Source organism: Chaetodon auriga, chromosome 17 (genome assembly GCF_051107435.1).
Source record: "Chaetodon auriga isolate fChaAug3 chromosome 17, fChaAug3.hap1, whole genome shotgun sequence".
Taxonomy (NCBI): domain Eukaryota; kingdom Metazoa; phylum Chordata; class Actinopteri; order Chaetodontiformes; family Chaetodontidae; genus Chaetodon; species Chaetodon auriga.
Window position 1 is genome coordinate 15,837,811 of NC_135090.1, and position 12,009 is coordinate 15,849,819.

The following is a 12,009-nucleotide window of genomic DNA, read 5'->3' on the forward strand; positions in this document are numbered from 1 at the left end:
AACAGCCGAAATCCAAACAGGATGTCATAGTTAGATTGCATATGGGCGTGAAAATCTGTCTTTGTTCAAACTTTATGGATAAAAATATATTTTCATTTTATTTCAAACAAATACAGCATTTGATTGTGTGGATGCTTTTTGGTTTTTCAGTAATTTCCTAGCCAAAAATCTTTAAGGAAAAGAGCAACCATAGACTTTTAGACATACTATTTGCTATAAAATGAATCTCTGCATTTTCAAATCCAAAATATACTGTGACATCTTCAGCGTTTTGTGCCTATAATGTTCCAAATGACACATTGCTGTTGAACTGTAAAAGAAAAATGTTCATTATCAAACGATGCTGTCAAACAGTGACTCATGCTCATCAACACTGAGTCGGCCATGGTCATTCATCACAGATTATACAACCACAAATGAGACAAAAAAAATGCAGTTTATGAGGAAAGATTGAAACATTAGAAGTTCCAGGATGAAATACTGAATTAGATTTTGACCATTTTTCTAAGCCTTTAAACTCAGTAGTTAAAAAGCATGCACATTTTAAAAGAAACACAGAGTACAGAATAGGTCAAGTGGTTCTCAGCAGAAATGTCATGCCTATTCAAAAAGAGAAATAAAGCCTGTAGGCCTATTTCTAAATGATCATGCGTGTTAAAATACTAGAATCTCTAGTAAATGATAACTTCAAATCATTCCTCTCAGCAAATTCTGTTCTAACCACAAACCAATCAGGGTTTAGATCAAAGCTCAGCACTGTCATGGTGGCCGCTCTTGATTTAAAAGACATTATTCCAGCTTTGGAAAGAAGGAAACACCATGCAGCTCTTTTTACTGATCTTTTGAAGGCATCCAGGCATGCATGCTTTGGTATTTTAAGGACTTCACAATATCAGATATGATGAAATTGTTCAGAAATGGACCTCACTACCTAACTTCTTTGCTGTCTTGTTGACAGGAAATTAAAATTTACTGACAATGTCAATACAACTGCTATGAGACTGTTGTATTTATATAAAATACAATAAGCTACATTAACACTGTGATGCAGGAAAGGATATGACATCAGGTCAATTTAACCTTTTGATGCATTGTTTCCCCATTGCGCATGCGTGCAGTCAGCTCTTACCCTCCTTTCCACTAGGAGGCGCTGCCCGCTGAGACTTGTGTTTGTGCCCGTGGTGTTACATGTGACATTGACATCAACAGAGGGTAAGATCTTTCTGCAATGTTATTTTGCCAACTCGTTTTTTGTTGTAACACCGCTTTTTAATTTAACAATATAAACATGAGTGCTATTTAAGATATCTGTGTGTTTGAAAAGATAACGGCGGATGTTTAGCCGGTGTGACGTTAATGATGGCTTCTCCTCAAGCTAGCGTTAGCATAGCTTGTGTTGGGACAGTGTACTGTTGTCAAGGGAGAGTGGTTACCTTTTAAGCTAATTAACAAGCCTTGATTCATTTTGTCCCTGCAGCACAATGAGGCTGACCACTCTCCTGGAGATGGCCGTCAAGGTTGTTGTACCCAAAAATTACCGCTACGGCACCAACAGACCGTGGACGGTGGCTGCCAAGAGGATGAATCCTCCGGGGACGAAGAGGAGAAAGGTGTTCGTGGAGCCGATGGCAGCACGGGACTGGTCTGTGTTCAAAGGGGACATGGTAAGTAACTCCCACTTAACTCAAGTTTCAGGTATTTATAAGCCCATTGCAAGTCGTTCAGGTCTCTGAATGCTGACCCTTAAAATGACATACAAGCATTTGGTTATGTCCTCCTTATATTTCACATAGCTGAGACTAAGTTTATTCACTGTGTAATCGACCAGCTCTGTTCTTAGATGTTAACAGGTCAAAACTTGGTGTTTTTGCTTCTAGAGGTAGTTTACAGTCAAATCTTTAGGTGGTCAAATTGCATGTAGCTCAAGTTCAGTAACCAGTTACAGGTTTTGTAAAGTCTCACTTCAGCCAGTTCTTGGATGTTTGATGACTACAGGACAGGACATCAGTGCAGAAATCAGAGGTACAAGGTGCATAACATAATGTATAACTTAGTGTAATGCTTTAGGAAGCTACCAGCAATTTTAGCCAGCTGTCAAACATTTTGTGAGTCTTCTGCCATTTGGACCAGCCACAACATGAAAGTACAGCTTACGCAAATCTGAAGGGAACGGTTTATTTTAGAAGAATGAGCACAATAAGTGTATTTCCAAGCTCACACTTGTTTACTTGTACTTCTGTATAGTTTTATGTTCTGAGCAAACTGTAATGAATTGCAGTGGTGAACCCCTTTCCAGGATGCCCCTTTCATAAAAAAGATCATGTTTGTACAACTCGAGTTACATATCTGTCTTTGTCGTGTTTCTCAGGTTGAGATTCTCAAAGGAAAGGACAAAGGAAAGCAAGGAAAAGTGATCCAAGTCTTCAGACACAGGAATTGGGTTATCCTGGAGGGACTGAACACGGTAAGGAAGTGATATTCTCTGAGATTAGATGCAGTTTCAGCTGTTGTTGGTACATTACACTTGTTTTCTCTAACAGTGCTGATGTGTCAACATGAACCTAAACTCTGGACTCACAGAGACGACTTATCTTCTCATTTTGAGATTTTCATGATCTTAACTTTGCATCAGTTTAAAACACTTGTATTTATTCTTTAGCTCCACCAGATGGAGCCAGTGTCTGGGTCAGGGTGCAACTGCTGACAAAGTGCACCATAAAAAGCCATTTTGCCGCCACATGTTTGGTCGAATATGAATTGTTTTCTGCCTTAGCATTACAGGTACATTGGAAAAACTGAGGATTACTCTGGGGCCTATGTTGCTAGTGAGGCTCCTCTTTTGGTCCATGATGTCACCCTCATTGATCCCTCGGACAGGTACAGTACACCTGGCTACAGTACAAGATTAAAGTTGTGGCTAATATGCATGTGCACACCCTCCTTAGGATATTAACAAAAGCTGACCCACAGGTTAGCAGTCAAGATTCGTTCTGTATGATCTTAGATTATTGTTATCTGGAGCTACAAGTAACTTGTGCTGCCCCACTTCATGATCCTCCAATTCTCCTTTCCCCTAACCTTAAGATAAATGCTGTGTAATAGCATCCAGCTAACTTCAGAATATTAAAAAGGATAGTCCAGCGTTATTTACTGAAGTTAAATGCAAATGATCTTTGGTTTCATAACAGACCAGTTTTGACATGCTGATATTGATCTTGCAGGAAACCCACCGAGGTGGAGTGGAAATACACAGAGCAGGGCGAGAGAGTCCGAGTTTCTCTCAGGACGGGTCGAATCATCCCGAAACCTGTAGTGGAGCGACGAGATGGCATCATACCAGAGCAGTGGAAAGGTGAGCGCCTGTGTGTGTTTTCACTGGAGGTGAATTCTTCTCTGTAACCAGTTTATTCCATGTGCAGCTAAGATTCAGCACATAAAACTGGCTGTCATTCATCTTTCCATCCTGAGCAGACTTGCATACTAAAAATACATGTCTGAGTGATGCAGTTTGATTGTTTTATAGGGGAAGAAACACGTTTCTTTCTAAACTAGCAGACACATGGGAAGTTCTACCAGTGCTGAGCAACCCTGCAGCTTAATTGTACTCCCACGCTATGCTTGAAACAAACTTGTTTGTACGATGTGTCGTCAGGCCACATCTGAAGGCAAAGGTGTTTATAGGTTTTTCATAAGCCACACTCACAGAGAGGGGCGGGATGAAAGTGCTGAAACAGGGAAAATGGTGCACACTATTGGACTATTTGAAATTCTCTTTACATCCCAATCAATAAATCCAATGCTCTGACTGTTGTAGGCCTGTAATAAACCCATCCAAACATGTCATTCTGCCTGAATGAAGGGATGCACTCGCTGTGCATGACCAGAGCCTTCACAAGGCCAGACAGATATATTGTGAGAGCTACAGTGAGCTAGATGCACAAGAATGGAAGAGAAAGTGCAGCCAAGGTTTCTTCAAGCTAATATACCAGTGTGACAGCTGTGAGTACCAACAATAGCCATGCTTGTTGTTTACATTCATTATGATAATATGAATGAGACATGAGGTAGTTGGATACGGTGAGCGATGACACACTCTTGTTCAGCATCTTACCCAGTAGCACACACACACAGCAGTGAGCAGGAACTGCCAGGCCGGGTAGGCGATTCAGACTGAAAGGTGCGTTTGTGACGGCTATTTTGCCTGCATTTATGCGATTGTTGCATTTAAAGAGTTGTTTATGTAAGTATTAATTAAAAGAGCCGCTCATCTCCTCACTGCTGGTCTCTTCATCTTTATCAACTCCAGCTTTAATGTTGAATTGTCCTCTGTGGAAAGGTTCAGGAGGCTCAGTCCAGACATCTCCCATTTTTCCACCCTTTGCACACTTGAATTCCAAAACAGGTTTCAGAGTGATTTGGTTGGATTGTTTTACGGAGGAAGAAGCATTTCGTTCTAAGCTAAAAGACACATGAAGGGCACAGACCTTTACAAAAGCAAGCAGCCCTCCAGTTTGCTTGTACAGCCTGAGACATCACTCCTGTTTTATGTTCAATGTTTTCCTTTGTGTTGACACTCGAGATAGGTCCCGGTCCAACAAAGCCTTTGCTGGTTTCAGAGTCATTGTTAAAATTGTCGACATTGATAAATTTGTCTAACAGAAAAAAAAAAAAGTGTAAGAACAGGTGCCTGCATTTTTGTGCTTATGCTATTGAAGTTGTATATAGCTTCGCATGAGCTGAGCTTTTATTTCTGTCCTCACAGATGGCCCCAAAGACACCAGTCCAGAGGACGCTCTAGGAAAGACCTATGTACCGTCTTTGAAAACCCTGGAGGAGGAAGTCATGGAGAAAATGGGTATTCAGGAGAACAGGAGGCACAGGAGGTCTTACTGGTACTAACCAGAGAAGTCAGAGACACTCAGGCCTCATTGTGCCATCCGGTTTTCACGTGGCCTCAGGAGACACCGTGTTTTTGTTGGAGTCGAGCAGAAGGACATGCTAAAAAGAGGCTGTGAGGATGACGTGAGTAAGGCTAATGGACTGTAAAATACTGGTGCAACATACACATTATTAAGGAAATGATGGCCTTGTGAAAACATGAGGAGGTGAAACAGATCTGCTACTTCAATGTTTCCTGGTTATTCACAGTTTCAGTCATTCTCTGTCAGTTTGTATTATGTTCCTGTCTTTGTACGTATGAATAAATGTCACATGTAAACCACAGCCGTTGGTTAACGTTGTGTTTCCTATCGAGGAACTTCATAATATCAAACAACAGTACTATTAAACCACAAGTTAAGATAGGTTAAGAAAGCCCTTTAGTTTAAATAAGTGTCTTTTGGCCTCTTGTAGAGCCACACAGGCATGTTCATTTCCTGAACTTAAACTTTGAAGCTGCTCTTATCCGTATATTTTTATGAACATCGGGTCAGATGGCTGTATGTAATGTGAAAGGTCCCTTGTAGTGACAAACACCCAGAGAATTACTGTCTGACAGCAGTTCACTTCAGCTCAACAGAGCTTTTAAACCTCTTTTCAGCTCATCGTTTTGTTCTTGTGATTTATTGTTATTGCTCTTAAAAACATGAAGTGGCCACAAACACGTCCCCAAATGACTGTTAATGTTGCTCCGTGTCTGCTGGATGTGCGAATAGGCAACCGTATGCTAACATATCACCTTTCAAAGCAATGTCGTGTCAGTGTGAACCGCTTGTTGCGCTGCCCACAAGTGGCCCAAAAACATTATTATTTTTTTAACTGAGCAGAAATGAAACATTTAAAAAACCGGTTAAAGCAGAGCTTCAGTTCAGATGACAGTGTTGACTTAGCTTGTATCAGGGCCAACATGAGAACAGCAGTGGCTGCTAGTTCACAGAGGCCAGCAGCATCTGTCCCAGAGATAATAAATCAGTCGACATTTAGCGCTGCAGAATGCTTCATACGCACTGTAAAGTCTGCATGATTGGAAAAATGATTCTTGGTATTGGCTGGGTTAATAATGGTAATCGTTGCAGCCTGTTTGGATTAGAGGCTGAAAATAGTCATATTATTTTACAGAAGCCCAGACATGCTGCTCTCCAAAGCCTTTAGACAAATGAGTCTCTCTTTCCAACGTGTCTGGGAAACAGTGTGGAGAAGGTAATGGCTTGGGAGGAGACTACACACACTGGATAGTTTCAACAAAGTTCTCACTCACCTCACTTGACTTCTTATACGCTGGCACTGCGTGTCGTTTCGGCGTCGTGTGACGGGTTTCGCATCAGGTTTCAAATAATGACCTCACCCTTGAATTTCTGACCAAATAATTTCATCTGCGTGATATAAATGAAGTAAGAAAAACATTCAAAGCAAATGTCATTTTTACATCTTTTTAAGGGAAAACTCAGGCAGTTCTCCTGCATACACGTCCCGCAAAGTGAGTGGTGAGGGTTACATGAAGCTTAAGTAAGCATTGATATGTTAAAAAGATGTGCTTTTGGAACATAGTATGAAACTGGTAAGAATTTGATAGAATCAATAAATGATATGAAAAAATATTAAGTGGCTGCAACTGTACTTCTAAAACTCATCCTTACTATCAGCCATCACATTGAGGAGCTGGCAGAGCTTTTTTGCAGCAGACATTTTGACTTGTTTTAGCAGGAAAGACACAGATGAGAATAACTTTAATGAAGACTGAATTTCGTTCAGATACAGCCCTGGTTTTGTGCATGTTGCCCATCGTTCAGCATTGTTAGTGGCAACAAGTCAAAATGTCTGCTCTGTAAATGGACCTATTGAAATGTAAAGACAATTTTATAGCAGCTGTTGAAGAAGAATCAAACCCTCTCCACAGCTGGTCGACACATTTTGTTTATCTTTAAACACCTTTAACACTAACAGCGTACCTGATGTGACCTGGAAAGATGCTCAGCTGAGAGGACGCCAAGGTTAAAGTCTGTTTTTTGTGTGTGCCAGCACCAAAAGCTTACAAAACGTTGTGCTTCATTAGTCACAAAAATGCACCGTGAGGGTTCCTGAGTTCATGTGACCACAGGTAATTTGTCAGGTGTGTTTTTTTTTTTTTTTCACAGCAGACTTCTCACAGTAGGAAAAGTAACGTTAACAATGGCTCCATTCTATTCAAAGGGTCCCAGGAAGCCACAATGCACAATAGCAGGATGCTGAAACTGAAGCAACTAAATGGAATTCAGCCCTCATTAGTTTTATTAACACCTGAGCCTTTCCTGCGAACTTTCCTGTGACAAGTCAGAGTGAAACCAGGCTGGGAGTTTGGAGATTTTAACAACTTGTGGAGCAGCGATATTCTCTATTTACAGAACATATCTGACTGATATTAATATCTAATCAATGGATTCAGTTTTTTCTACCAGGATTATATCCTGGGAGGTTGGAGAAAGCTTTGAAACAACATTTAGATGTTCTTGTAGGGAAATGTTAAATATATTTGCTCTCATCACTTAGTATTGTCCTGACTATAGCTTTGATTAAATTATGCTTTTCGCTTTTAGCATCTCCCCAGTTTTTTTAAAATAATCTTTAAATAGCCCTTTGTAGCTATAAATACCTAGTTTTAAAGACCCAGTTTTACCTCTCTTTGTCAAAGGGAAGCCCAGTCTTCTGTGCAGTACATTCATCTGTGATATAAGAGGCAGGCGGCCTGTGAAGCCTATGAAGTCTTTTTTTCCTCGCTGGTTAACCACCAGTATTGATTTACCGAAAGACTAAGTTTACTTGTTGCCAGTGCTCCAGCTGTAGAAGCAACTAACTCCGTTGCCAGGCAGTGACACAAAAAGTGATGTGTCATAGATAATATAATTGCGTCAAACTTTCACAGCGGCTCTCTAAACCCTAATTTCTGGTCAGCGCAGTAACATCATGCAGAAAGCACGGCAAGTCGTTGGTTTGGCCGGTGACTGGATGAATTCAGCAGCTTTCCCAGACTCGTCCCTCCTCAACCGGTTTGCCACTTTGCATCCAAGAGGGAATAAAAGTAGCCAGTCAGCGGAAACAGGGTTTTGAGGTTTTGCTTTTATGGGAGGAAAAATGATTCAAGGGCTGGTCGCCTTTCCTGTCATTGCACAAGTGTTGTATGGATTTCAGTCTGGGATGACAGCAAGGTGAAGTGTAATGCTGGTCAAGTGGAACCTTTGTATTGCTTCATTTGTCTGTCTTTTTTTTTTTCCACTCACACACGCAGCGTTTTATGGCCGTCCCAAGCCGAGCAGGCTAGAATGAGTTTTAAGAATGCCCATCTTGTAATTTCTGCTCTGTGGTAAGTTGACAGCAGCTCTGGTAACCCAGTTAAATGCAACCACTGAACATGACTCAAGCAGAATTAAGAATACATAAAAATAAACTGCTGGCTCCGTTTTTCAGCTGAGTCACATTTTGCGTCTCAGCCACGTAAACTAATGAATACCACCTGGGGGTGTAGGCTGCACGTGTCAGAGTCTAACAAAGCTGCTATCGCGTGCTAACCTAAAAAGTCAGATTACAGTATGTTGCATCCTCTAAAAGTAGCTTAATATGCCTTAAATGAGTGCTTGTGGTCACTTGGGTGCTACCTCTGTCTTCGCATGATGGACTGGTTGCAGGTTTGCTGTGCAGATTTTGTTTGTAAAAGAAATAAACATTTCAGAAACTCACCCCTGCTAGTCACATTATAATCTCCTTCACAGAAACAGAAGGACTTGTGATCACTCGCACATCTCCAGAACATCTGAAGACACTTTAAATCTAAATCTGAGTGTTGCTCTTGACTCACTTGATGATCTAAGCTCAGCTACAATATAATGATAGTGTCTAATTACAGGCTGGTTGTTTGAAGGCTGCTGGAAAATGTAACGTTAGCTTGTATGCAGGTCTGAGGCATGGCTTGCATGCATGTTTAACTATGTTTGGTCTAATTTAGTCGCTCTCAGTGGAGTCTTGTATATGACCTCAATATGTTATGGTTTGGAGCTGAAAAGGAAGATAAAACGATGCTCTGACTTTTCCTTTTGGACTTAAATTCCCTCGTCCAGACTTGATTTATGGGGTTTATATTCACTTAATTCACTTCGTTTGCAGACACATAGTTCACAGAAAAAGCTAAAAAAAAAAAACTCTTTCCATAGCACATAGTATTTGTTGTAAGCTGTTGTGAAAGATGTTTCAAAAATGCCATTTTTAACACTGCGAACATTATGCAGAGGAAGCTTAGGACATCGGTGGTGGAAAGAGTAATTATATCCTGTACTTAGGTAAAAGTATTCATACAGTAATGTGAAAAATACACCATTACAAGTAAGAGTCACGCATGAAAAGTCTTTCACAGGTAAAAATGTGTTGTCAGTGTAAAGTAGCAAAAGTAAAAGTACGCTGTAGTATTATGTAGAAGGACCCCTTTCAGTATTATAATATTAATGTATTATTATATTATCATTGATGAATAGATGCATTTTATTTCTGTAGCTGGTCGAGGTTTAAACTATGTTACATACAGTACGGATGTTTAATTTGTAGTAGTGCATCATATTTTATACAGTAATTATAAATTTTATGTGTAAAATAAATGAGGAATAAACTTAATTTGCAAACTAACCAGTAACTTAAGCCAGTCCTAAGTCAGATGAATTCAGTACAAGGTACAATACGACCCTCAGAAAGTACAAGCATAAAGTAATATAAAATGGAAATACTTGTGTGTACTTCAGAATTGTACTGAAGTATGTGTGTTGAGTAACTGTCACAGTATAACATTGCTTGGTTTTCTGTGATATACTGATCGCTTGAGAAAATCTCACCACAGGGTCCATTCAGCAGCTGTTCTGGAGCTTTCGGTCATATCACATGATCTTCATCAGTTGATGGGGTTTTCCTGGTTGTCGTGAAATTGTACATGTTCACATTTTCATCTTTTTTCTTAGACTTCTCCTTCTTGTTGGCCTTTAGTGAAGCTATGTAACTTTGGCTAAAGCAGTGGCCAGTGTGGCCACGAGAGGTAATTACAGGATAACAGCACACTGAGTTTCCTTTCCTTTCCTTTCCTTTCCTTTCCTTATCATTCTAAAATCAGTTGCTTGAAAGGTATCATAGATGAGCTGACTGAACTAAAATGTTGTGTAATGGAAGCACACGTAGAGAAGAGCCACAAAGACTCAAAAATGTGATCTACACAGAAATATCTATCTAAAGTTTGCCAGCATTAGCCACCACAGCTGTCATGAACAGGGAAGAGGGTCCAAAACTGTTTGTACCAGGCTGTAAACATGATTGTTTCTGCTGTAAAGTTGGGCATTTTAATGTGGGGGTCTATGGGATGATTTGCGTTTGCAGCCAGCCTCAAGAGGCCATTAAAGGAACAGCAGTTTTTAGCACTTTCACACTGGTGCCATTCCACAGCCCTGGAGTTTGCCGTTTGTCCTAAAATCTCACTTCTAAAATAATTTTCTCCCCAAATTGTAGTTGTAAACTTGGCTGTTTAAAAACTTCTACTAAGTTTACATTTAACCCGCAGAGGTCTGGGGCTTCTGGGAAATGGTGCCATTTCAATCTTATCACAAGATTTGCATCAGTTGGATATTGTCGTTTGTCCAATTGTCCAGTTGGTCAAAGGTCTGATGCCAGCAGCAGCAGTGGAAGTTTCAGTTGTAAAGACGACCTTGCTTTTCATTCTGCCCTCCTGCTGTTGATGACGGATGACAGCGGAGTGGATGACGTCCTAAAGCGAGCATTACTGCTGACTGCACTCAAATCAATCTGGGCCACTCTGACAGTCCGTCAAATCTGGAACGTGAAGCTGGACCGAGTCACACCTCTGATCTTTGTCCGCTCTCTGAGCTTTGACATTTCCTTCCCAGACAGTCCTGCTGCTACCTGGGTGTCAGATTCCTCAGGTGTGATGCATCAGCTGCTGCTGCCAAGCCACAGGACGACCACTACAAAGCCCCATTCACTCTGTCTGACTGGGCGAGGCGGGCACCTGCTCCACAGCCCCAACCGAAAGGGTAAAGATGTCAGCATCCTTCAAACAAAGCGTCTGAGCAGCTCACCTCCTGCAGCACTTTGCCAGGTGTGTGGAGGTGAGACAGCAACAGGATTTCTCTTCTTCATTCTTCTAACAACTTCCGTCACTTTTTATTTGTACAAAGGAGTGCAACACCATTGATGCCCTCCAGGAGGGACTGTTTAGAAGCATCATTACCCCCAATGAACACTAATCAAGTCTTGTCTGCTCTGTGAAACCAGGCTTTTCATCCTGCCTCCAACTTTAGCCATTTTGAGCAACTCTTAGCCTTTACATGGTGCACATTACTAAGTAGTGTTCAGTTTGTTTACTTGAAGATGAGAGGATACAACTGCACAGAGAAAAAATGAGGTTGGGGTGGCAGAGGTTTGGTCAAAGGGGCCACAGCTCTTTTTGCCGAGAGCCTCTGAGGTTAATCCGGCTGTGGACACGACCACAAATTCAACAGCATTTATATAAACCCTTTGAGCTTGTTAGCTCATTCACCAATCTTCAAAACTAGCAATTACCAACAGCTGAAAAGATAATGTGCAGCATTCCTATTTTTATGCTGCTTTGAAGCTGCTTTCATGTTGGTAAATAAATATTTTTGTGACCTTTTTTGGGGACAGCTGGCTTTTTCTGGATCAGCTGCAGTTAATGATTACTACATTGCAGTGGTGAAAGTAGTATTCTTAAGTAAAAGTATGTAAGTATTATCAGCAAAATAAAAGTAAAAGTCCTTATTATGCAGCAAAATGGTCCCTGTCCCTGTTTCACTATTGTATGTATTGGATATAATAATATTATTGCTGCATTAATGTGTATGTTGCTTGCTCCATCCTTTAAAAGTAAAACTTTCCATGAGCTCAGAAAATCAGCTTTCTGATGATGCATTTTCCAGCTAATCCAAGAGGGGTTTTAAATAAGTTTATTTATCTGAACAAGAGTTTACTCGTCCCATGAAGGAACACTTAATCCTTCGGTTTATCAGAAAACGTCTAATTTGAAATCACCAA

At 40.7% G+C, this 12,009-nt stretch overlaps 1 protein-coding gene across 1 annotated transcript; it reads left to right on the forward strand.

The window, feature by feature from the left end:
- The first annotated feature begins 1,167 nt into the window (after window positions 1–1,167).
- mrpl24 (mitochondrial ribosomal protein L24) lies at window positions 1,168–5,221 on the forward strand. Its single transcript, XM_076753797.1, has 6 exons — window positions 1,168–1,212; window positions 1,478–1,664; window positions 2,369–2,464; window positions 2,774–2,877; window positions 3,222–3,352; window positions 4,763–5,221. The coding sequence occupies exons 2-6, from the start codon at window positions 1,482–1,484 to the stop codon at window positions 4,897–4,899; spliced, it is 651 nt and encodes a 216-aa protein (XP_076609912.1). The 5' UTR covers window positions 1,168–1,212; window positions 1,478–1,481; the 3' UTR covers window positions 4,900–5,221.
- Window positions 5,222–12,009: the final 6,788 nt, after the last annotated feature.